At 36.8% G+C, this 24,543-nt stretch overlaps 2 protein-coding genes and 1 non-coding gene across 3 annotated transcripts; all 3 read left to right on the top strand.

Moving 5' to 3' along the window:
- The first annotated feature begins 703 nt into the window (after positions 1-703).
- Positions 704-1,668, top strand: LOC148775592 (olfactory receptor 10A2-like). Its single transcript, XM_088843462.1, has one exon. The coding sequence runs from the start codon at positions 742-744 to the stop codon at positions 1,666-1,668; it is 927 nt and encodes a 308-aa protein (XP_088699588.1). The 5' UTR covers positions 704-741.
- A 1,581-nt stretch (positions 1,669-3,249) lies between these two features.
- LOC148775591 (U6 spliceosomal RNA) lies at positions 3,250-3,353 on the top strand. Its single transcript, XR_016039062.1, has one exon. It is a non-coding gene; the product is annotated as a U6 spliceosomal RNA (small nuclear RNA).
- A 17,888-nt stretch (positions 3,354-21,241) lies between these two features.
- Positions 21,242-22,195, top strand: LOC148775590 (olfactory receptor 10A5-like). The gene has a single exon (XM_088843461.1). The coding sequence runs from the start codon at positions 21,242-21,244 to the stop codon at positions 22,193-22,195; it is 954 nt and encodes a 317-aa protein (XP_088699587.1).
- Positions 22,196-24,543: the final 2,348 nt, after the last annotated feature.

The raw sequence follows: 24,543 nt of genomic DNA, 5'->3' as shown, positions 1-24,543 counted from the left end.
TTTTCTATTTATATACCCTCTCAAGTTGTTTTAGGATTACAGTCCTTAAATATGTGCAAAAAAGTAATTACTGGGACTTCCCTGGTGGTCCAGTGGCTAAGAATCTGCCCTCCCAATGCAGGTGGCCAAGTTAGATCCCTGATCAGGGAACTACATCCCTCATGCTGAAAATAAGACCCAGCACAGCCAAATAAATGGATAAACAAATTAATATTTTTTTTAAGTTAGCATTATTTTTAACAATAGGTGGAGAAGTCAAACACCATGAATCTTTGAAGAAGGGGGAGACATAATAGGTATAAATAGAAATTTTCCACTGTTTCTCCATCTGACTTCACCCAATTGCCTCAGGACCCCTCTCACTTAACCACACTGTGAGGGTATTAAGTGTGCATCAGAAAATGAGTGTGTGTGGATATGATCCACATTTGTTTTAACAAATGCAATAACAAAGTGGGAAATGAATCATAAAGAGTAAGACTGGGAAAAGATGAGACATTGCCCACTTCGGAATCCAGGCTCTGGTCTTTCCTCCTTGTGTCTTTATTCTCAGATAACACAAGACCTTTACTTTTACAACTGAGATCCTGATTGTGCTTCTTTCCCTGACACTAAAAGAAATCCCAACAACAAATCTAGAATCTGACTCTTCCAATCAAGAATCTCTCTCCATAACCACACCTGGGGGTTCATTCGTTTATCAATGGTTGAAGGAAACTGGACAAGAGTGAGTTTATCCTCATGAGTTTCTCTTCCTTACCTACTGAAATACAGTCATTACTCTTCCTGACATTTCTATTCATCTACCTGGTCACTCTGCTGGGAAACAGCCTCATCATTCTGGTTACCTTGGCTGACCCCATGCTGCACAGCCCCATGTACTTCTTCCTCAGGAACTTGTCCTTCTTAGAGATTGGCTTCAACCTAGTCATTGCGCCCAAGATGCTGGGGACCCTGATTGCTCAGGACACAACCATCTCCTTTCTTGGCTGTGCCACTCAGATGTATTTCTTCTTCTTCTTTGGGGTTTCTGAATGCGTCCTCCTGGCCACCATGGCCTATGACCGCTATGTAGCCATCTGCAGTCCCTTGCACTACCCAGTCATCATGAACCCAAGGACACGTGCCAAACTGGCAGCTGCCTCCTGGTTTCCAGGCATTCCTGTAGCTACTGTGCAGACCACGTGGCTCTTCAGCTTTCCATTCTGTGGCAGCAACAAGGTGAACCACTTCTTCTGTGACAGCCCTCCTGTGCTGAGGCTGGTCTGTGCAGACACAACACTGTTTGAGATCTATGCCATCATTGGAACCATTCTGGTTGTCATGATACCCTGCTTGCTGATCCTATGTTCCTACACTCGCATCGCTGCTGCCATCCTGAAGATTCCATCGGCTAAGGGGAAGCATAAAGCCTTCTCTACCTGCTCATCCCACCTCCTTGTTGTCTCCCTCTTCTATGTATCTTTAAGCCTCACCTACTTTCGGCCTAAGTCCAATAATTCTCCTGAGAGCAAAAAAGTGCTATCACTGTGCTACACAGTTGTAACTCCCATGTTGAACCCCATCATCTACAGCCTGAGAAACAATGAGGTGAAGAATGCCCTTGGTCGGACCTTCCACAAGGCTATGGGTGTCAGAACTGCATTCTGTAGACATTTTGAGGTATAACTAAATTTATTAAGTGAGCAACAATCAATTCCATGTTTGGGATTCCTCTCTGCATCTATTCACATCTCCACTAGGCCAAAAACCAGCTACAGAGTTCTTAAAAGACAGCACAAGCGTAAATCTTCATGTTCTTAGATTTGGAAATGGATTCTTAGATACGACACCAAAAGCACAAGCAAACAAAGAAAAAACAGTAAATACATTCAGCTCAGTTCAGTCACTCAGTCATGTCCGTCTCTTTGCGACCCCGTGGACTGCAGCACACCAGCTTCCCTGTTCTTCACCAACTCCCAGAGCTTGCTCAAACTCATGTCCATGGAGTCGGTGAAGCCATCCAACCATCTCATCTTCTGTTGTCCCTTTTTCCTTTCCTAGCATCAGGGTCTTTTCTTGAGTCAGTTCTTTGCATTAGGTGGCCAAAGTATTGGCGTTTCAGCTTCAGTATGAGTCCTTCCAATGACTATTACTTTAAAACCCCAATATCCTTAACCAACTATTTTCAGCCTATTTTTCCCAGGTAGAATGATTGGAATTTCCAATTTTCTCTCTGAGTTCTTTTCCAAGTTTGTAGGCATTGTTGAAGTAGTTTCAAATTTTCACAAACATAATTTCAATCATGATGCTTTTTTCTTTAAGGCTTATAATGGATCCTACCTACTCTAATATAGGCCTTATTAACAACTGTTATGTTTTGCCTGAAAAGTGAAAGTGTTATTTGTTCAGTCTTGTCCAACTCTTTTCTATCCCATGGACTAGACTGTAGCTTGCCAAGCTCCTCTTCCCATGGGATTCTCCAGGCAAGAATACTGGAGTAGATAGCCATTCCCTCGTCCATGGGACCTTCACAACCCAGGGATGAAACCCAGGTCTCCTGGATTACAGGTAGATACTTTACTGTCTGAACCCCCAGGGAATCCCCTATGCTTTGCCTAGTGCTTTTCAATTCTAAAAATTTGTGTTTGTTGATGTAAAAATACAAAAGACCATAAAACATAATTACTGCCTTCAGAACTTTATAATTTAATCAACAATAGAAATTATAAAAGAAAAACCATAAATCACTAAAATAAGGGAATATTACTTTACATAAAGGGGCCTTGCCTCAGTTCATATCATATTCTGTCATTTACTGGGTGGGTGACCATGGGAATGTGAATCAAATTCTTTATGCCTCTTTCCTCATCTGTAAAATGATGCATATAGTAATAGTGTCTATATGATAGGTGTGTTTTAAAGGGTAAATGTTATATATAAGGCATTTATGATAGCACTAAGCATATTGTAGATCCATATCAAATATAGGTATTTACTCTTAGCAAGTACCTTATCTGAGTCCTTCATTTCACAGCTAAGGAAAACAATGTTCAAAGATATTCTATTACGTATGTTTAAACAAAATTCAGATGCCTTGATAGCAATTCTCTCTTTTTGTTTAGTACACGCCCTGCGGGCTACAATCCATGGGGGTCACAAGAGTCAGACATGACTTAGTGACTAAACCACTGCCACCATTGCATAGCTAATTAAGCAAGTAATTAACTCAGATTCAAAGTAAAAGAAAACTTTAAAAAACAAGAATGGGTGGTCACATTAGCAGCACATATAATAATATTAGAATGATACAAAGATTAGCATGGCCACTGCACAAAGATGACACGAAAATTCGTGAAGCATTCCATATTTTTAAAACCAGACAAAGACAAACACACACACAAAAAGAAAACTACAGGCCAATATCACTGATGAACATAGATGCAAAAATCCTCAACAAAATTTTAGCAAACAGAATTCAGCAGCACATCAAAAAGCTCATACACCATGATCAAGTTGGGTTTATTCCAGGAATGCAAGGATTCTTCAGTACATGCATGTCAATCAATGTGATACACCATATTAACAAACTGAAAGATAAAAACCATACGATTATCTCAATAGAAGCAGAAAAAGCCTTTAACAAAATTCAGCACACACTTATAATTTAAACTCTTAAAAAAATCAGCATAGAAGGAACCTGCCTCAATATAGTAAAGGCCATATATGATAAGCCTATAGCAAACATTGTTCTCAATGGTGAAAAACTGAAAGCATTCCCCCTAAGATCAGGAACAAGACAAGGGTGTCCAGTTTCACCACTATTATTCAACATAGTTCTGGAAGTTCTAGCTACAGCAATCAGGGAACAAAAAGAAATAAAAAGAATCCAGATCAGAAAAGAAGAATTAAAGCTCTCACTGTTTGCAGGTGACATGATACTGTACGTAGAAAACCCTAAAATTAGTGTCAGAAAATTACTAGAACTAATCAATGAATTTAGCAAAGTTGCAGGATACAAAATCAATACACAGAAATCACTTGCATTTCTATATACTAACAATGAAAACTCAGAAAGAGAAATTAAGGCATCAATCCCATGCACCACTGCAACAAAAAGAATTAAATATCTAGGAATAAACTTACCTAAGGAGGCAAAAGAATTGTACACAGAAAATTTTAAGACACTAATGAAAGAAATCAAAGATGACATAAACAGGTGGAGAGATATTCCATGTTCCTGAGTAGGAAGAATCAATATTGTGAAAAAGACTATAATACCAAATGCAATCTACAGATTCAGTGTGATCCCTATCAAATTACCAATGGCATTTTTCACAGAACTAGAACAAAAAATTTCACAATTCATATGGAAACACAAAAGACCCTGAATAGCCAAAGCAGTCTTGAGAAAAAAGAATGGAGCTGGAGGAATCACCCTTCCTGACTTCAGATTATATTACAAAGCTACAGTCACCAAGACAGTATGGTACTGGCACAAAAACAGAAATATAGACCAATGGAACAAGATAGAAAGCCCCAAAATAAACCCATGTACCTATGGGTACCTTATTTTTGACAAAGGAGGCAAGAATATACAATGGGGCAAAGAAAGCCTCTTCAATCAATGGTGCTGGGAAAACTGGACAACTACATGTAAAAGAATGAAATTAGAACACTTCCTAACACCATACACAAAGATACACTCAAAATGGATTAAAAACCTAAATGTAAGACCAGAAACTATGAAAATATTAGAGGAAAGCATAGGCAGAACACTCGATAACATAAATCAAAGCAAGATCCTCTAGGACCCACCTCCTAGAGTAATGGAAATAAAAACAAAAGTATACAAGTGGGATCTGATTAAACTTAAAACCTTTCGCACAGCAAAGGAAACTATAAGCAAGGTGAAAAGACAGCCCTCAGAATGGGAGAAAATAATGGCAAATGAAACAACTGACAAAGGATTAATTTCCAAAATATACAAGCAGCTCATACAATTCAATACCAGGAAAACAAACAATCCAGTCAAAAAGTGTGAAAAAGACCTAAACAGACATTTCTCCAAAGAAGACATACAGATAGCTAAGAAACATGTGAAAAGATGCTCAACATTGCTCATTATTCAGTTCAGAATCAAAACTACAATGAGATATCACCTCACATCAGTCAAACTGGCCATCATCAAAAAGTAAAGTACATTATAAACACAATGATTTACCATCAAATTTGATGTCAGAATATTCTACACTCCTCTGCTCTTTAAAATGTGACATTTGATATAACTTTTTTTCTAACTTGATGTCTATGCACTGGTAACAAAATAAATGTTACAGTACAGAAATACACATGGCACTCAAGATGTCAAGCAATAACCTCATCACTGTGCTTTTCTTTTAAACTTGTAATATTTATTTTTTGCAAAAGTAATTCACTCTCAGCAGCAAATAGGGCCGTGAACATACTCTTCTAACTTGAAAACAGCTACAAAAAGAACTGACCAATCAAGCTGTGACCATTTCCCTCCTATGTTCACCTCCTAGCTCCTGGAACCTTTTTTCCAGTTTTACTGAGATATAATTGACATATAACGTTTTGTAAGTTTAAGGTGTACAGCATAATAATTTAATACATGTAGACATTTCAAAATGATTACCGCAATAAGTTTAGTTAATATATCACTTCAAATATTTACAACTTTGTTCTTGGACATCCCCATGATTCTTAATGCCCAAGCAGAAGGTGAAAGTATCACTAATGTATGAACTTCAAACAACCATTCAGTTTTGATGTTATAGCATGAAGTAACTATGTTATGTAAATGAATGAGCATGGCTGTGTTCCAATAAAACTTTACTTCTAGGTACTAGAGTTTGGATTTTATATACTTTTTTTTGCAGGATACATTATGAATACACATAATTGTATTTTTATACACTTGCAGTGAACAACCTGAAAAATAAAATTTAGAATTTCCGTTTGCAATTGCATAAAAAAAATAAAGCATACAGGAATAAATGCAATAGAAGTACAAACCTTATACTCTGAAAGTTGTAAAAGACTGAAGGAAATTAAAGAAGATCTAAATATATCCAAGGAATGTAAAAGTATCCAAGGTTCATGAATCAAAAAAACTTAACATCATTAAGATAGCAATGTGCTTCAGATTCATCTACAGATTCAACACAATCCCTATCAGAATCCCAGATGACAGAGATTCTTACTTCACATCATAAACAAAAATTAACTCAAAATGGATCAATGACTTAACTCTAAGAGTTCAAACTACAGAGTTCTTAAAAGACAGTTCAGTTCAGTTCAGTTCAGTTCAGTCGCTCAGTCGTGCCCGACTCTCCGCGACCCCATGAATCACAGCACGCCAGGCCTCCCTGTCCATCACCAACTCCCGGAGTACACTCAAACTCATGTCCACAGAGTCAGTGATGCCATCCAGCCATCTCATTCTCTGTCGTCCCCTTCTCCTCCCCCCCCCAACCTTTCCCAGCATCAGAATCTTTTCCAGTGAGTCAACTCGTCGCATGAGGTGGCCAAAGTATTGCAGTTTCAGCTTTAGCATCAGTCCCTCCAATGAACATCCAGGATTGATCTCCTTTAGAATGGACTGGTTGGATCTCCTTGCAGTATAACAGCACAAGCGTAAATCTTCATGATCTTAGATTTGGAAATGGATTCTTAGATACGACACCGAAAGCACAAGCAAACAAAGAAAAAACAGTAAATACATTCAGTTCAGTTCAGTCGCTCAGTCATGTCCATCTCTTTGCGACCCCGTGGATTGCAGCACACCGGCTTCCCTGCTCTTCACCAACTCCCAGAGCTTGCTCAAACTCATGTCCATGGAGTCAGTGAAGCCATCCAACCATCTCATCCTCTGTTGTCCCTTTTTCCTCCCTCCTTCAATCTTTCCCAGCATCAGGGTCTTTTCAAATGGGTCAGGTCTTTGCATCAGGTGGCCTAGATTTTATATACTTTTTATGTGTCAAGGAATATTATTTTTTAATTTATTAACCATTTAAAAGCCAAGTAAAAACCATTCTTAACTCATGAATTATATAAGACCTTTGGAGGGTTGAATTTGGCCTGTAGAGTATAATTTGCCAACACCTGGGAAAGAGCAAGAACCAGAAGCTAAAATGCTTGGGTTTTATCCTGCTTCTGTAACTTGACAACTCTATGATATTGGGCAAGCTATTTAGCACCTCTACAACTGTTTCCTCTTCTGTAAAGTGAAGATAATCATAAAACCTATTCCACATCTTGGTTAAGAGAATTAAATGAGTGAATATATGTAAATCACTAAAAACCAAGACTGAGCACAAGTAATTTCTATATAGAAAAGTTAAGCATTATGAAGATGCTGATGACAGTGGTGGTGATGTTGATGATGATGATGATGAGAATAACAAAAAGTATTCGTGGGGAAAACTAAACAGCAATAAGTGTAGTGAGGTCGAGAGGAGTCCAGTCTTGAAAGGCCTTCTATGCCAAGGTGTTTGAACACTATTTTGTGAGCTGAATGGATTAATTAAAAGGGTTTTTAGTATGAAGAAACTGTCAAGTATTTTGGAAAAATTACTTTGGTAGTGGTATGGAGAATGGGTGGCAAATGGGTGGTCTATAAGATAGATATCAGTCAAAAGACCTTTGTAACTGGTTAGAGGAGAGATCATGAAACCAAAATTCAGTGCAAAGGAAAACCACCTCTTAATCTCAGAATTTGAAGTCCTCCATCATAGTGGGTGAGCAGAGCAGACAGTAAGCAAAGTTGGATCCCACCCACTCTGCAGGTCAGCAGGGACTTGAGCTTCAAAATTGGCCTGCTTTCTAGCAGGATTTCATTAGGTCTGAATCTGCAACCTGAGTTCATTACCCTCTCCCCAGATCTGATCCTGTCTGTTCACCTAAGCTCACGCTTCAGGCCCCAGGAGAAGACACTGGTAGCCTCCCTCAGTTGTGCTCCCTGAACAGCAGCATCTCTTATTAACAACTTTTTAATGAGGCCACAGACTGTGACTGCTCGTTAATAGACTGGTTAGTCTGCAGCCCCGGGGTGAAAGAGACTGAAGACAGAAGCCAGTGAGAAGAGAGCTAGCCTAAGTAGAGCTGAGGACAGGGAGAGAGAACTAACTCCCTTTGGCAGAGGCTCCATCCTTTACTCTTGGGTCTCCAGGGTCCATCCCTTCCAATTCTCAGTGTCTGTGATTCTGCAGATTGAGGACTGGAGGGACCAGGGACAGAGGTGGGCGGAATTATAACAGAGCCCAGGGATCCCAGGCTCGGAACAGCTCTCAGTCTAGGGAGACTGTTGAGGAAATCAAATCCTCTTCAGGTTTTCTTCAATGCTTGTGTAAAAGGAATTTTACTTTCGAAGTTTTCTCATCTTCCCTTCCATAACCATGGACTCCTTTGCTATTCCTCCATCATGTCCAATTGCAGGTTCTTTGTGTTATTTTCCAAGTCCTTTAAAACTGCTCTTGTCCTAGAAGTTCATTTGTTGGCACGCTTCTCTCCTCCTTGTGGGCTATCTCTTAGAGATCCCACCATTGCCAGGGTTTCAACAAAACACTCCTGTGGAGATAAAACTTCGGTGTTGGCTTATATCTCCCATGAGGATTATTACTAGTGTCTCCTAATCGGTCTCCCAGCCTCCAGTCATACTGAAGACTTCTCTATACACCTCTTTCTAATTCATCCTTCTCACCATCTCCATCAGTTCAGTTCAGTTCAGTCGCTCAGTCATGTCCGACTCTTTGCAACCCCATGAATCACAGCACGCCAGGCCTCCCTGTCCATCACCAACTCCCGGAGTTCACTCAAACTCATGTCCATCGAGTCAGTGATGCCATCCAGCCATCTCATTCTCTGTTGTCCCCATCTCCTCCTGCCCCCAATCCTGCCCAGCATCAGAGTCTTTTCCAGTGAGTCAACTCGTTGCATGAGGTGGCCAAAGTATTGGAGGTTCAGCTTTAGCATCAGTCCTTCCAATAGTCTTTTTTTATTCCCCTTAACAATTTAAAATGTAAAAAACCTGGGTTCAAATCCTGTGTCTGCAATTTACCAACTATGTAAGTTCATGCAAGTTTCTATTTCTCAGTTTCCTCCTCTGTGATGAAGTGAAATACTTACCTCAGGGGCTTGATGTAAAGATAAAAGTGATATTAAGTAAACTTACTATGAAAGCATTAAAGCTGGGTATCCTGTGGCAACAATTGAGGCCCCATGTAGGCAAACATTTCTACTTGTAGAACTTTGCAGTCCACTATGCTCTATAGTATTCTTGCAATTTAAAGTAGGATATGAGTTACGCAGAATTCTCAGTTTCCTTTTATTTATCACTTGGGTAAATTATTAGGTTCCCTCCTTTTGCCAGAGAGCAGGGTAAAGAAAGGAATTAACATGTGGTTACTGTCTATTACCTATTTGTATACAAAGCATCATTTACACTTCAGAGATGTCATCAGGATGTACAGAATAGGACAAAGGAACAACCAATAAGTGTCAGAGCTTAGGTATGAATCCAGGTCCCTATGATCTAAAATACCATGTTCTTTTCAAGCCAGAAAGAAAAACATCAATACAGTATACTAACGCATATATATGGAATTTAGAAAGATGGTAACCTGAACCCTGTATACGAGACTGCAAAAGAGACACAGGCATATAGAACAGTCTTTGGGACTCTGTGGGAGAGGGTGAAGGTGGGATGATTGGGGAGAACGGCATTGTAGCATGTATATTATCATAAGTGACCAGTCCAGGTTCGATGCATGATACAGGATGCTTGGGGCTGGTGCACGGGGATGACATGGAGGGAGGATATGGGGAAGAGGGAGGGGGGAGGGGGGTTCAAGAAAGAGAACACATGTACACCCGGGGCGGATTCATGTCAATGTATGGCAAAACCAACCAATATATTAATGTAAGGTAATTTGCCTCCAATAAAATAAATTTAAAAAATAAATAAATAAAAAGCAGAGACATTAAAAAAAATAAAATAAAAAATAAAATACCATGTTCTTTTCAATATAGTATAAATTCTCTAAAATATAAAGGTACAAATTATAAATAAGTTAGAAGGAAAAGGAAAGAATGATATGTAACATAGAAGGCCAAGAGGCTTCAAAAGGATCATAGAAAAATATTTTAAGACATATATAATCTATGGTGAGCTGTTAATATTTCTTTGGGATCATTGAAAGGACTAATAAACTTTTTTTTCTCTAAAAAAAGCTACATTTATACATCGTCTTCAACAAGAGGTAGACATTATTATTACTACTAAATTTTTACATCTTTACTCATCTTTACAATTCCTACCTCTCATTCCATACTCTGCATACCAAGTTGATATCTCCAAATCACTTAAGAATAAACTCTAGTGTTTTCTTCTCTCTCTAAGCAAATCTAAGTTCACTTTCCTTTGAACACATGTGGAATCTTGAGTACATCACTATTAAGTATTAAAGACACTGCAATTGTATTTTTCACATGTGTGGAGAACACAGTAAGAACAGTTAATAGTTTATGTTTGCATTTCTGAGGCCCAGTTCAGTGTCTGGACTGTAATAGGTATGGACTGACTGAGTAAATGAATTAATGAATAATTCCAAAATTGCTTCCCTGGCCCTGATCTCTCACCGAAATTTGAGTTCTGTATTTACAGCTGCCTCCAGGACACGTCTGCATAGCTATCAAAGCATATATCTAGCACCATGCTCCCAGACAATCTTCAAATTTTGAAAAGATTTTTCTTGTTACTTATCCCTTTTCTGTGACCTCATCATTTGTTGACACTTTTTTTCTTTTAATCAGTGAATACTCACAGACTGAATCTTGGTGTACCAATGAACTAGGTGCTGCCCTCTCGGAACTGTGAGACAGACAAATACACAAATAGCTACAGACAAAAAAGACTGTGCCATGTAGAGTGCTATGTGCATGTGTACATGTGCACGCTCAGTTGTGTCCGACTCCTTGCGACACTATGGACTATAGCCCACCAGGCTCCTCTGTCCATAGGATTTCCCAGGCAAGAATACTTGAGTGGGTTGCCATTTCCTCCTCCAGGGGATCTTCCTGACCCAGGGATCAAACCCGCGTCTCCTGTGTCTTCTGCATTGATAGGCAGATTCTTTACCACTGAGCTACCTGGAAAGCCCAGAGTTCTGTTCCAAGTTTTAATTCTACATTTCAGTAAAGGCTATCATAGAAGTGTTCAACCAGTCTCCTAATACAGCTCATTCTTCCTTGGCAAAATTCTCCTTGTTCAGACCATGGCTTAATTGTCATTTTCATTCCCATTGTCTTTTTTTTTTTTTATAAAATTTAATAAATGGTACAAAGCACAATGCCATAAACATTAACAGTTAAAATATCACCAAATGAAAAAAAAATACTATAGAATACACAGTTGCAAAAAACTACATTAAGTTATTTTACAACTGCCTCAAGCTGCAAAAAGAAAAAAAAAAAAAAACCCAATGCCTTACCTAAGTTATCCCTCTCTCAAAATAATGCCATTTATATTATAAACCACGAACTCCCCATCAAAAGATGGGAACTGCTTTTGTTAATTCATATATATATATATATATGACTGTATCACTTTGCTATACACCTGAAACAAACACAACACTATAAATAAAATATAGTACAATATAAAATAAAAATAAGTAACAGATCTTGGGGCTTTACGCTGAGTTAGAGTTCCTATCAGAGGGATAACAGCACCACAGCCGCACTGAATCCTCATGAAGGAGGCACACGAATGACTGGGTTACAAGAGTTACAGGAATGAGAGCTGCTCATTTCCCAGAAACTACAGCTCACAGAAAACCAACAAAGGCACGAGATACAGACCATTCACTTATGAAGGTGTAAAACTCAAGAAAGTCCACATCACTCCTACAACATGTCGAAAGTGCCTCAGAATTCACACAATACCAACTTTCTCATGGTTCTGGTTAAATTACACATACCAATTTATAACAAATGGCAAAATCTGTAACTCTGTTCAAAGTTTTAAAAAATTACTTAAGAATAATTTCTTGTATTTCTATGCCACCTTTATAGTTCTGGTTTCTCATTTCTTAATTAGTAAATTCAGTGTGCAGTTTCTATCCCAGGCTAATTTATACAATTCGAGAAGAAACGGTCTCTTAAATCCACAGAGTGTTGAGGTGGGGAGCCCCCAACCACATCAGATTCGTTTCACATATGATAATATACATGTTTCAATCCATTCTCCCAAATTATCCCACCCTCACCCTCTCCCACAGAGTCCAAAAGACTGCTCCACACATCCAAGTCTCTGCTGTTGTCTCGTATACAGGGCTATTGTTATCCTCTTGCTATATTCCATATATATGTGTTAATATACTGTATTGGTGTTTTTGTTTCTGGCTTACTTCACTTTATATAATAGGCTCCAGTTTCATCCACCTCATTAGAACTAATTCAAATGTATTCTTTTTAATCGCTGAGTAGTACAACATTGTGTAAATGCACCAAAGCTTTCTTATCCATTCGTCTGCAGATGGACATTTAGGTTGCTTCCATGTCCTGGCTATTATAAACAGTGCTGCAATGAACACTGGGGTACATGTGTCTCTTTCAATTCTGGTTTCCTCGTTGTGTATGCCCAGGAGTGGGATTGCTGGGTCGTATGGCAGTTCTATTTCCAGTTTTTAAAGGAATCTCCACACTGTTCTCCATAGTGGCTGTACTAGTCTGCATTCCCACCAACAGTGTAAGAGGGTTCCCTTTTCTCCACACCCTCTCCAGCATTTATTGCTTATAGACTTTTGGATAGCAGCCATTCTGACTGGCATGAAATGATACCTCATTGTGGTCTTAATTTGCATTTCTCTAATTATGAGTGATGTTGAGCATCTTTTCATGTGTTTGTTAGCCATCTGTATGTCTTCTTTGGAGAAATGTCTGTTTAGTTCTTTGGCCCATTTTTTGATTGGGTCATTTATTTTTCTGGAATTGAGCTGTAGGAGTTGCTTGTATATTTTGGAGATTAATCCTTTATCAGTTGCTTTATTTGCTATTATTTTCTCCCATTCTGAAGGCTGTCTTTTCACCTTGCTTATAGTTTCCTTTGCTGTGCAGAAGCGTTTAATTTTAATTAGGTCCCATTTGTTTATTTTTGCTTTTATTTCCAATATTCTGGGAGGTAGGTCATGGAGGATCCTGCTGTGATTTACGTCAGAGAGTGTTTTGCCTCCGTTCTCCTCATTCCCATTGTCTTTACACACCATTATATAACACTTGGCGGGCTTTCATTTCTAAAGTAATATCGTGAGAGTCTCCTCAGCGTACTCATTGCTTCCAATTCTACAATCTATATACTCATTGGTAAGTACTCAATTTACAGGGATGTGCAAAACAGAGCCCCTGCCTCAGGGACATTACAGTCTGAAGGAGAGGAAAGATAACAAGGAAAGAACTACACTAATAAATATATAATTACAGTTTGCTATCATTACTATGAAGGAAAAGAACATACTGCTCTGGAGAAAGAATAAAAGGAGGGAGTTCTAATTTGCTTTTGGGATCAGAGAAGACCTCACTGAGGAAGTGATATTTAAAGTGCTATCAAAAGATTGTGTAGCAATTAACCAGCTAAAAACAAAAAGGAAAAATATACAAAGCCAAAGAATTAGTATATACAAAGATTCTAAGTCAGTAATTACAGAAATAGTGTTGGTAGAAATAATAGTAGTTGAAGTCAGTCATCATTTAGTCAACTGAACTGTCCCTTCCTCTCCTTAATGACAAACTTCAAGTCCCAGGTCAAACAGTATATTAAAGGAGCCTTATCATTTATGCCTATTGCCAGCACATGGCGTATTTCCTGTACTTTGTTTCATTTCTGTCTCATGACACGTACTGGGCATTTTATAGAAGAGAAACTAAGACATGGAATAATTTTCTCTGGGTCTTGATATTAGGAATCAATGGAATAAACTAAAATGGTAGTTTCCTTTTTTTTAAAATTGAAGTATAATTGATTTACAATGTTGTGTTAATTTCAGATGTACTGCAAAGTGAATCAGATATTGATAGATAATGTGTATATATGTATACATATATATGTATATATTTATGGGCTTTCCTGGTGACTCAGTGGTAAAAAATCTGCCTGCCTGCCAATGCACAAGATGCACGTTTGATCCCTGGGTCGGGAAGATCCCCTGGAGGAGGAAATTGCAACCCACTCCAGTATTCTTGCCTGGGAAATCCCATGGACAGGGGAGCCTGGCAAGCTACAGTCCATGGTGTCATAAAAGTGTTGGACATGATTTAGTGACTAAACAACAACATATATATATATATATATTCTTTATCATTACATAGGTTATTACAAGATATTGGATATAGCTCCCTGTGCTATATAGTAGGTCCTTGTTTATTTTAGATACAATGGCATGTATTTGTTAATTTCATACTCCTAATTTATCCCTTCCCCCATATTACTTTTAGTAACCATGAATTGATTTTCTAGATCAGTGAGTCTGTTCCTGTTTTGTAAATGAGTTCATTTGTATCACTTTTTTAGATTCCACATATAGGTGATGTCATATGATATTTGTCTTTCTCTGTCTGACTTAACTTCACTTAGTATGATAATCTCTAGATACATTCATGTTGCTGCAAGTGGCAACATTTCATTCTTTTTTATGGCTGAGTAATATTCCATTTTGTATATATACCACATCTTCTTTACCTGTTCATCTATCAAAGGACACTTAGATTACTTCTATTTCTTGGCTATTATAATTAGTGCTGCTACAAATATTTGGATGCACATTTTTTTTAAACAGTTCTTGTGTTTTTCAGATATATGCCCAAGAATGAGATTGCTGGACCATATGGTAGCTCTATTTTTAGTTCTTTAAGGAACCTCAGTACAGTTCTCCCTAGTGACTGCACTAGCTTACATTCCCAACTGTATAGGAGGGTTCCCTTCAGAATGGTAGCTTTCTTTTGTTTTAGATATCTTCCCATTTCACTAAAATCACAAAATTTGCTTATGACAAAAATTCACCAGACTTCTTCCTCCTAGAGGTGGAATTTAATTCCCCTTCCTTGCATGTGGGTTAGATTTAGTGACTTACTTCTGTGCAACAGACCATGAAAAGGAAATATAATGACATGTTCATGTATCATACACACCCTGGTGTGATGTGATGAGAAGAATGCTTTACTCCTGTGATATGGTCCCCATCTCATTCCCCCAAAAAAAGCCTAATCATGAAAAAAACAGCAGACAAACCATAATTGAGGGTGATTCTGCAAAATATCTTACCAGTTGCTATTCAAAAATGAAAAATAAGGGAATACAGATTGGAAAAAATGAGAATATGTGACAACTAATTACAGCATAGTGTTTTGGAATGAATCTTGGTACAGAAGCCAGACATTTGTGAATAAAGTGAATTCAGCTAAGGCCTGCAGTTTAGTTAATAATATTGTACCAATGTTAATTTTTTAGTTCTGACAAATGAACCATGTTCATGTAAGATGTTTTACAATTGGATGGGAGAAAATGGATGGAGTATAGAAATAATTATTATTTCTGACTCTAAGTCTAAAATTATTTTAAAATTTAAAGTATTTTACATAAAAATTCAATCAACCTAAAATTATATACAACCAAAAGTAGAATTCCCTCTGTTACCCAAATTCATTGCCTAGAGGCAACTATTATCAATTTTTTATATTGTTACAGAAATTTTCTAATATATTTTGTGTATTTCATTATATATAATTTCATTTTATATATTGAAATTTTCTTTATATAAAATATATTCAGTTTACATGTTATAATGTATCATGTTCTCCACCTTGGTTTTTTAAATTCAAAAGCATAGCTTCTACTTTGTCCATTGGTCTTACACATATGAAGAAGTTAGGATATTAGAACCAACTCTAAACACTGTCCACAAAACAGAATCTGTTATTTTAAGTGATCATTTCAAGAAATTGACAAGCAGAGTCCTGAAGACTTTGTAATGGATATTATTGATCTTGTTCACCTTGATTTTTTAAGTAAACTTTTTAAATTGCTAAGCATCACAAAACAGAAAGGTCTAGTGCTGGGATTAAACTTAGGTCACTCAGAATCCAAAACTTTTGTGCTTTTCTCTACACAATACCACATTCCTAGAGTATGGTTTTCCTTTCTTGAACTTCATCCTATTGGCCTCTGACATTCCTTAGGGTCCCAAAGGACAGTGAAATCAAAAAGGTCAGGTACCCTTGAGGAAGGGCAGGAAGAGAAGCTAAGTTGAGCCTAGAAACACCTGGGGAAAAATACATGTGCAAGCCCTTCATGTGGCCCCGAGGACAAAAGAGGCACAGCTGGGAACAGATCACCTAAATCAGGGCTGGGAGCAGGGCCAACCCATCTAGACTGCTCACTCACACCTGACACAGAAGGCTGCAGTGACCTAGCTTCAGGTCCAGTCATTAATGGCTCATCCAAGAAAGGGAATAGGACCTCCCTAATTCTTCTTCTGGTTCTTCTGACAGCAGAGCCAGAGGTTACCAAACTCTCAGGAGCCTGCATGACGCATAGGTATCAGGTAGAGCTGAACAAGTCAGACCTTCCGATTGGGCACAGGTAAGGTTCCTGTCAAGTGTCGAGTCAACCCAGGCCCCTCTCAGGGTGCTCAACTAGACAAGGTTTGGCAGGGTTTGGTAGAGCATCTAAATTCTATTCCTATTCCACACCGAGAAGACATCATCAATCTTCTCTCTGGGCCTTAGTTTCTGCTTTCTATGGCATGAGTGTGATCTGAGACTGCAAGAAGATTGAGATTACCCAGAGATTTGTGTGTGTGTTTGTGTGTGTGTGTGTGTGTTTAACTTCCAATTCTGTCCTCTAAAGCTTTCTGGGTCAGAAAAATCTCACTCTCTGCAGATTTTGACAAAACATATACCTCCTCCAAGTCTTAACTGTCCTCTATCGTTGCAGAAGTTCTGGAGAGACTGACAAGGAGACTGTGGCCCAGCCTTGGGCCAAGCTCTGCTGTGTCCCCCACCTCAAGTCAAGCTTTATCTCTTCTTCCCAGTAGTTTACAAAGTTCTGGTGTCAAAGGTTGACACTTAAATGTTTAGGTTGGGTTCATTTTACACACTTTGTCGAAAACCCAAGTGTTGTTTTTATTATAAATTTTTCTGATTATGGTTTTAAGTGCAGGTTCAGTCATTTCCATGTAACTACAAAGTTTCTCAACTTCAAAATTATTTATCTGCATTAAAATTCTGCATTCATTTCTAGTATTGGGAGGATAATGATGGCATTTAAATCACAGTTGTGAGAAGAAAATGAGAGAATGAATATAAAGCGTAAAGCATAAATCTATTACATTTTTAGTAAATATTGCAGCTTCATCATCATTATGATCATCATCATTTTCACTTTTAATGTTATTACTATCATATAATAAATGTAGGTCATTGTAGAAAATTTAGTAATCCATAAAAATAGAGATAAGAAATCACCTTTTTACAGCACTTGGAAATAGATCAGTTTAAAATTTTGATTATAACCTTTCAGCCTTTTTATTAAAAAAATATATTTACAAAATTAGAAATTTAGCATATATGTGCAGTTTTGGCATCTTATTTTTTCATTATATTATACTGTGATTATTGCATTACACTATTAAACGTTCTTCAAAATTATTTAAATGATTGCCTGATTTTCCTTAAATTCATGCTTTATAAGTGAACCTTTCATTCACCTATCTATTAATGATCATTTTCAAAGTATCACTTACTGGTCAGCACTGAACAGACACGTAAAATCATTGCCTCCAATTCTACCAGAGGAATTCTTGAATCAAAATGTATGAACATTATAGGATCCTCACACAATTTGTGACAAACTAAGGCTAATTTGCATAGCCTCAAACAGAATAAGGTATTGCTTACTAGTCAACCCTTACTAGCACTGAGTATTATACTTTTCAATATTTCAAATTGATGAAGAAATTAAATTTCTATCTTAATTTTTAACTTTATTACTAGCAAAATAGAGTAATTTTCATATGCTTACTGGCCATTGGAACTTTTTGACGAAATAAATCTTTGTGTCTTGTATTTTTCTTTTGAGGAGAGTGTGTCATTTTAAAAGGGATTTCTATAGCCTATTATATATTAGGTAGTCAAACACTTCTTATTATTTGTTGCCATTATTACAAATATTTTCCCAGCTTGTCATTAAGCTTTCCCTTTTGTTTATGGGTTGTTTTGTATTATAAGTGTCTTATTCTTAATAATATTCAAGTATTTGTTCTTCAAATTAAAAAAAATACATTTTCACTGTGGATAGTGTAAGAAATATAAAATGTGAAGAAGAAATTTAAAACTCTTGCAATTGTACCACTAAAATGTTAATGAAGAAACAGAACTGAAGGCTTTCTACATGTATTATGTAATACATACATATTTTCTATTTAAAATAAATGTTTTATATTAAAATACTATCTTGTAGCACACTTTATCAACTTAGCAAAAACTTATTGAATATTTTCTCATGTCATTTGTTATTCTTATAATGTACATTTTAATTACTTCATAGTATTCATAATATAGATGTGTAGATGTAACAATTTATTTCACAATCCATTTTTATATAGTTAGATTGTTCTTTATCATTTATTTGTTTTAATTATACTATTATAAATAAAGCTGAGAGGAGCACCCTGGTATATAAAATTTGCAGATAATCTTAATCTAAAATTGTAGATATGAAGTTGCTAGTTCAAAGAATCTCTGATACTTAGTGTAAAATCCACTTATTGTTTGGACCTATAGTGTTCGAATGTTTATATTTAACATTTACACAAAATAAATACCTTGTTTAAAATTTCTTAAGAAAAAATGATCTCCTTTAAAAAATTTTCCTTAATTTTTGTTGACTTGGAACTGTTTTTCTCTTCTGGCATTTGATTTCTGATGATGTGAACTGAATAATTATAGATTTACCTAGTTTTCCCTTGGGTAATTTGTAAAAATATGTTGACATTTATCCTGTACACATTGTCTCCATTAAAATTTATCTTTTAATTTCTATGTTAAAATACTAGTGTTTAAAAGTTATTTGATCTTTATATGTTAAGATCAATGAATATTTTCTTTTTTGGATTTTGCTTTAGAATACATGCTGAGAAAGAACTTCAGAAAGCTGAAGTTAATAGTTACCTATATTTTCTTCAATTCAGCTAAAGCTTCATATTTACATTTGAATCATTTTCCATGTTGGGTATATTTTATTGTGTTATTTAATGTAAGAATGTAACATTTATTTTCCCCTCAAGTTGCCCAGAGCTGTTTATATATGCATGGTCCAGGGATTCATTCTGTTTCAGATATGTGCCTAGAGTGATAGTCTTCAAAATATGCACAAATAAGCATAATAAAATAGTGTAATACTATGAGGAAATATAATATTATATGGTAATATTATAACATGTTTAAATACCTGCCAATGTATATGATCCCCACCTTTCAGAATTTTATGTTTCTTTGATGTGTACTATCTAGGGTTTTTAGTTATAATTAGTGGGAAGGAAAAGGAAAAGCTTGCCTACTCCACCTTATAGACTGATTTATTTTTTTCCTTTGCAGTTGGGCCATAGTGTCTGTTTGGTTGCAATTTACAGAATTTGTTCTATTTGTTGTTTTGTTTTAATCATTTGCTAGGTTGGTTAGTGAATAGAATTATTCCCCATCCTCAAAATTTAAAAAAAATTCATATAAAGACATATGTCTGTATGAATCTTTTAAAACTTGTTTGCATTTAGGGATTCTTTCAGTTCAAAAAGTCAAGTCTTCTTTTAGCTCAGAGATGTTTATTTTTCCTCTGGTACTTCTTTGAATATTCTTTTTCTTTTCTCCTTTGTTACATATTCTGGAATGCCTATTGATTTTATTTACTGTATTTTACTTCATTCTTCTTCTTATTATTTTTGTCTCTTTATTATTTTTTCTCAGTAATTTAGATATAAATTCTCTTGTGTTCTAATTCATTAATTCAGTTTTCTTAAGTTTCTAACACTGGACTCTATAATCTTTCCATTTTATTATCATGATTTCCCCTCAGGTAGTCTTTTCTAACTATATCCTTGTTTCTGTTTTACTTTGTGTCAACTTTGGTGTTACTGCTCCTAATAATGTTGTATTTCTGTTCGGAAGTGTGTGTTGTTCTTACTGTATTTCTCCATCCACATCTAATTCCCTTTCATTCATCCCAGTCTCTTGGCCCACATCATTTTCCAACTTTATCTCATAATGTCTCCTTAGAATTTAGTACTTTAGATTACCAAGCTAACAAGAGAAGAAGAACCTCTTGATAACCAGTTGCAAATTAGAAGCAAATAATGTAAAATGAGGATCCAGTTGAGTCTGGACACCTTGATGTTAGTGGTGTTGATTCTCTTCTATCTTCAATGTGATTTGGCAAAAATTCCGATTGTAATTCTCGTAACCATTAATGAAATAATCCCCAGATCAAGTCAAAACTGTTCAATGAAGCACGGTTTAATAAAAATCAGAGTACTTCAGAATCCAACAGATGTGGTTTAGACTCCAGATTTGCCACTTTAATTGCTATTTATTAACTTCTCTGGAGTCAGTTTCCTCACCTGTAAAATGCACATGTATAAGGGTAAAGCACATGCATATGTTAATACGTACTAGCTCCTCATTCATCTCCCAGATTCTAACCAGGCAAAAAAGATTTATGAAGAGAAGAAAATTAATTAGATGCATTGATCTGCATCATAATCATAAAGATATTTCTAAAGTTACGATAAATTCACATGTATGTGTTCTTTAATGAAATCATGAACATTGTGCTTGTTTCTCAAAAGTCTATGTGTTTTTAGGAATATCACTGCCTCCCAAAATGGACCATTTGGTGGCTCCTTCAGGGATGCATGGTTCTGATTAGGCATAAACTTTCCCTATATGTCAGTGTACAAATAGAAACATATCAACTCTTCTGAAACCTGACCTAGGGCCATTTCAGAGCTCATGCTGTGGTCATTCTTCCCTGTGTTTTTATTCTCAGATAACACAAGATAATTTCCCTTGCAACTGAGATCCTGATCTTGCCTCTTTCCCTGACACTAGGAAGGATTCTGAAAAACAAATCCAAAATCTGACTCTTCCAATCGAGAATCTCTATGACCACAGCTGGGGGTTCATTCCTATATTTATGGCTGAAGGAAACTGGACAAGAGTTAATGAGTTTATCCTCATGAGTTTCTCTTCCTTACCTACTGAAATACAGTCATTACTCTTCCTGACATTTCTATTCATCTACCTGGTCACTCTGCTGGGAAACAGCCTCATCGTTCTGGTTACCTTGGCTGACCCCATGCTGCACAGCCCCATGTACTTCTTCCTCAGGAACTTGTCCTTCTTAGAGATTGGTTTCAATTTATCCATTGTGCCCAAGATGCTGGGAACCCTGATTGCTCATGACACAACCATCTCCTTTCTTGGCTGTGCCACTCAGATGTATTTCTCCTTCTTCTTTGGGGTTTCTGAATGCTCCCTCCTGGCCACAATGGCCTATGACCGCTATATAGCCATCTGCAGTCCCTTGCACTACCCAGTCATCATGAATCCAAGGACACGTGCCAAATTGGCAGCTGTCTCCTGGTTTCCAGGCATTCCTGTAGCTACTGTGCAGACCACGTGGCTCTTCAGCTTTCCATTCTGTGGCAGCAACAAGGTGAACCACTTCTTCTGTGACAGCCCTCCTGTGCTGAGGCTGGTCTGTGCAGACACAACACTGTTTGAGATCTATGCCATCATTGGAACCATTCTGGTTGTCATGATACCCTGCTTGCTGATCCTATGTTCCTACACTCGCATCGCTGCTGCCATCCTGAAGATTCCATCGGCTAAGGGGAAGCATAAAGCCTTCTCTACCTGCTCATCCCACCTCCTTGTTGTCTCCCTCTTCTATGTATCTTTAAGCCTCACCTACTTTCGGCCTAAGTCCAATAATTCTCCTGAGAGCAAAAAAGTGCTATCACTGTCCTACACTGTTGTGACTCCCATGTTGAACCCCATCATCTACAGCCTGAGAAATAATGAGGTGAAGAATGCCCTTGGTCGGACCTTCCACAAGGCTTCAGGTGTCAGAAACTGCTTTCTGTAGACATTTTGAGGTGGAACTAAATTTATTAAGTGAGGAACAATCAATTCCATGTTTGGGATTCCTTTCTGCCTCTGTTTTCATCTTTTCTGGGACAAAACCCAGCTGCTGAAATGGCTGTTGAAAAGATCAGTGGAGGGAAGGAGCACAGAGCTATTTTACACCTATCATTATCATGTGCCATTTTCCTCTGTTTGCCCAATATGGACTTACCATTCCTTTTCTTACTGGTACAAATGCTATTTTGAAACTTCTACGACCAATATATTCTAGGTATTTACTTTGCTAATGTGCACCAATGTGACATACACTGGGGACAGTGTGAAATTTCTTATAATGTGAATTTGGGGACATAAGAATCTTCTTGATACTTTACTTTGTGTTCTGCAAGACTGACTTCATCAGTAGAAATAAAGGCATAAATCCCCCATGCATTATTTGTCCCATTTATTCATTTCATTTCACATACCTGAGGCAGTTTTGGCTTTAAATTTGTTTGTATTTAGCATGGTAGAGAAAAGTGGATCACTAATCCCCACAACTATCCTTTCTTAACTCCAATATCCTTAATCACCTCCTTTCAGACTATTTTTCTGAGATGGAATGGTCAGAGTTTCCAATTTTCACTCTTGTTCTATATTGAGGTTTTTAAGCTTTGTTGAAGTAATTCCAAATTTTGACAAACTTAATTTCAGGCATGGTGCTGCTTTCAAGGCTTGCAATGGATCCTAGCTGTTCCTATATGTCTTATTAACAACTCTGTTATGCTTTGCTTACTTTCATGCCTTTTAATTTTCAACTTTTGTGTATGTTGCTGTGAAAATACAAAAGACCATAAAACACAATTACTGCATTCAGAAGTTTATCATTTCATCAACATTTGAAATTATGAAAGAAAAACTATGAACTCCTGAAATAATGAAATATTATACAACATAAAGGGGCCTTGCCTGTGTTCATATTCCACTCTGCCATTTATTTTTTGGGTGAACAGAGGAAAGTCAATAATTCTTCATACCTTTTTCCTCATCTGTAAAATTATGCAAATAATAATCATATCTATTCTATAGGATTTTTAAGACTAGATATTAATAATGTGTTTCTGACAGACCAAGAATATTGCAGATTCATATATAGGTTTTGGTTCTTAGCAATTACCTCTTCTGAATACCTTTATGAACTTACTTCTAATAATCTCTGACAATTATAGATATACTGCATGCACATTTTTATAATTATTTTTATCACTTAATGTCATAACTGAGGTTAACATATTAGGCACCCAACAAGTTATTAGGGTAGATAAAGCAGTTTTCTTATCTAAAAACAGGTATTCGTGGTTAACTTCCACATAGAGTTGGTATAAGGATTAAACTGAGTAATGGATGTAAAGCTTCTGATACCAATCATAAACATTTATTTTCACACTGTGACAATTATTTGTAAGAATAATATTTGAGGGCTATAAAACATGTCACCATGTGTAAGTGCCATTACTTTATACGCTTTATAGTCTCCATAATTCATTGTTTCTTGTGCTCCAGTATAAACAGTAATGTAGTGAACATTTTAATATTTTAAGTTTTTTTTAAAAAAGTCTTCTTCAGCCACCATATTGAGGTAAAATTCCAACAGTAGAATAGTGGGTCAGAGTCCCTGAAATTTTGTTTATTTTTCCTGTAATTATTGATCTATTCCTGTGATTCAAGCATTGTGTTCATTAGTATTTCCAGTGATAAATAGGCATAACTTTTAATGGCAAAGAGGACAATTCATCAAGTAACCATGCTGCTGCTGCTAAGTTACTTCAGTCATGTCCAACTGTGTGTGACCCCATAGATGGAAGCCCACCAGGCTCCCCCGTCCCTGGGATTCTCCAAGCAAGAACACTGGAGTGGGTTGCCATTTCCTTCTCCAATGTGTGAAAGTGAAAAGTGAAAGTGAAGTCGCTCAGCCTAAATGTGTAATCACCTGATAAGTGTTTCAAAATATGGAGGAAAAAATGGTAGACGTGAAATGAAAAATAGATAAATCCATATACAGTGGGAGATTTCTATACTCATTTCTCATTAATGAGTAGGACAAGTAGAAAGAAAATCAGTAAGAACATAAAACAATTGAGCAACACTAAAACTAGTCCAAAATGATATTAAAAGACACCATACTATACTTCTCATACCAAGTTAGTGTCTACATATCATTTAAGAGTAAACTCCAGTGTTTTCTATCAGTCTCTCTTAGATTCCTCCAAGCAAATCCAAGTTCACTCTCCTTTGAACACATGTGGCATCTAGCATGTGTTAAGCTCAGTTAGCACTAAGTTAATAAGTTAGCACTGTTAAGCATTAAAG

The sequence above is a fragment of the Moschus berezovskii genome, chromosome 14 (genome assembly GCF_049115385.1).
Source record: "Moschus berezovskii isolate FMDL1 chromosome 14, NW_MosBer_1.0, whole genome shotgun sequence".
Lineage (NCBI taxonomy): Eukaryota > Metazoa > Chordata > Mammalia > Artiodactyla > Moschidae > Moschus > Moschus berezovskii.
This window is presented reverse-complemented; position numbering and strand designations above follow the sequence as displayed.

What these genes read in the sequence shown, in the direction of transcription:
- LOC148775592 (XM_088843462.1), top strand. Translation starts at nt 742, where the DNA reads ATGAGTTTCTCTTCCTTACCTACTGAAATACAGTCATTACTCTTCCTG.
- LOC148775590 (XM_088843461.1), top strand. Translation starts at nt 21,242, where the DNA reads ATGGCTGAAGGAAACTGGACAAGAGTTAATGAGTTTATCCTCATGAGT.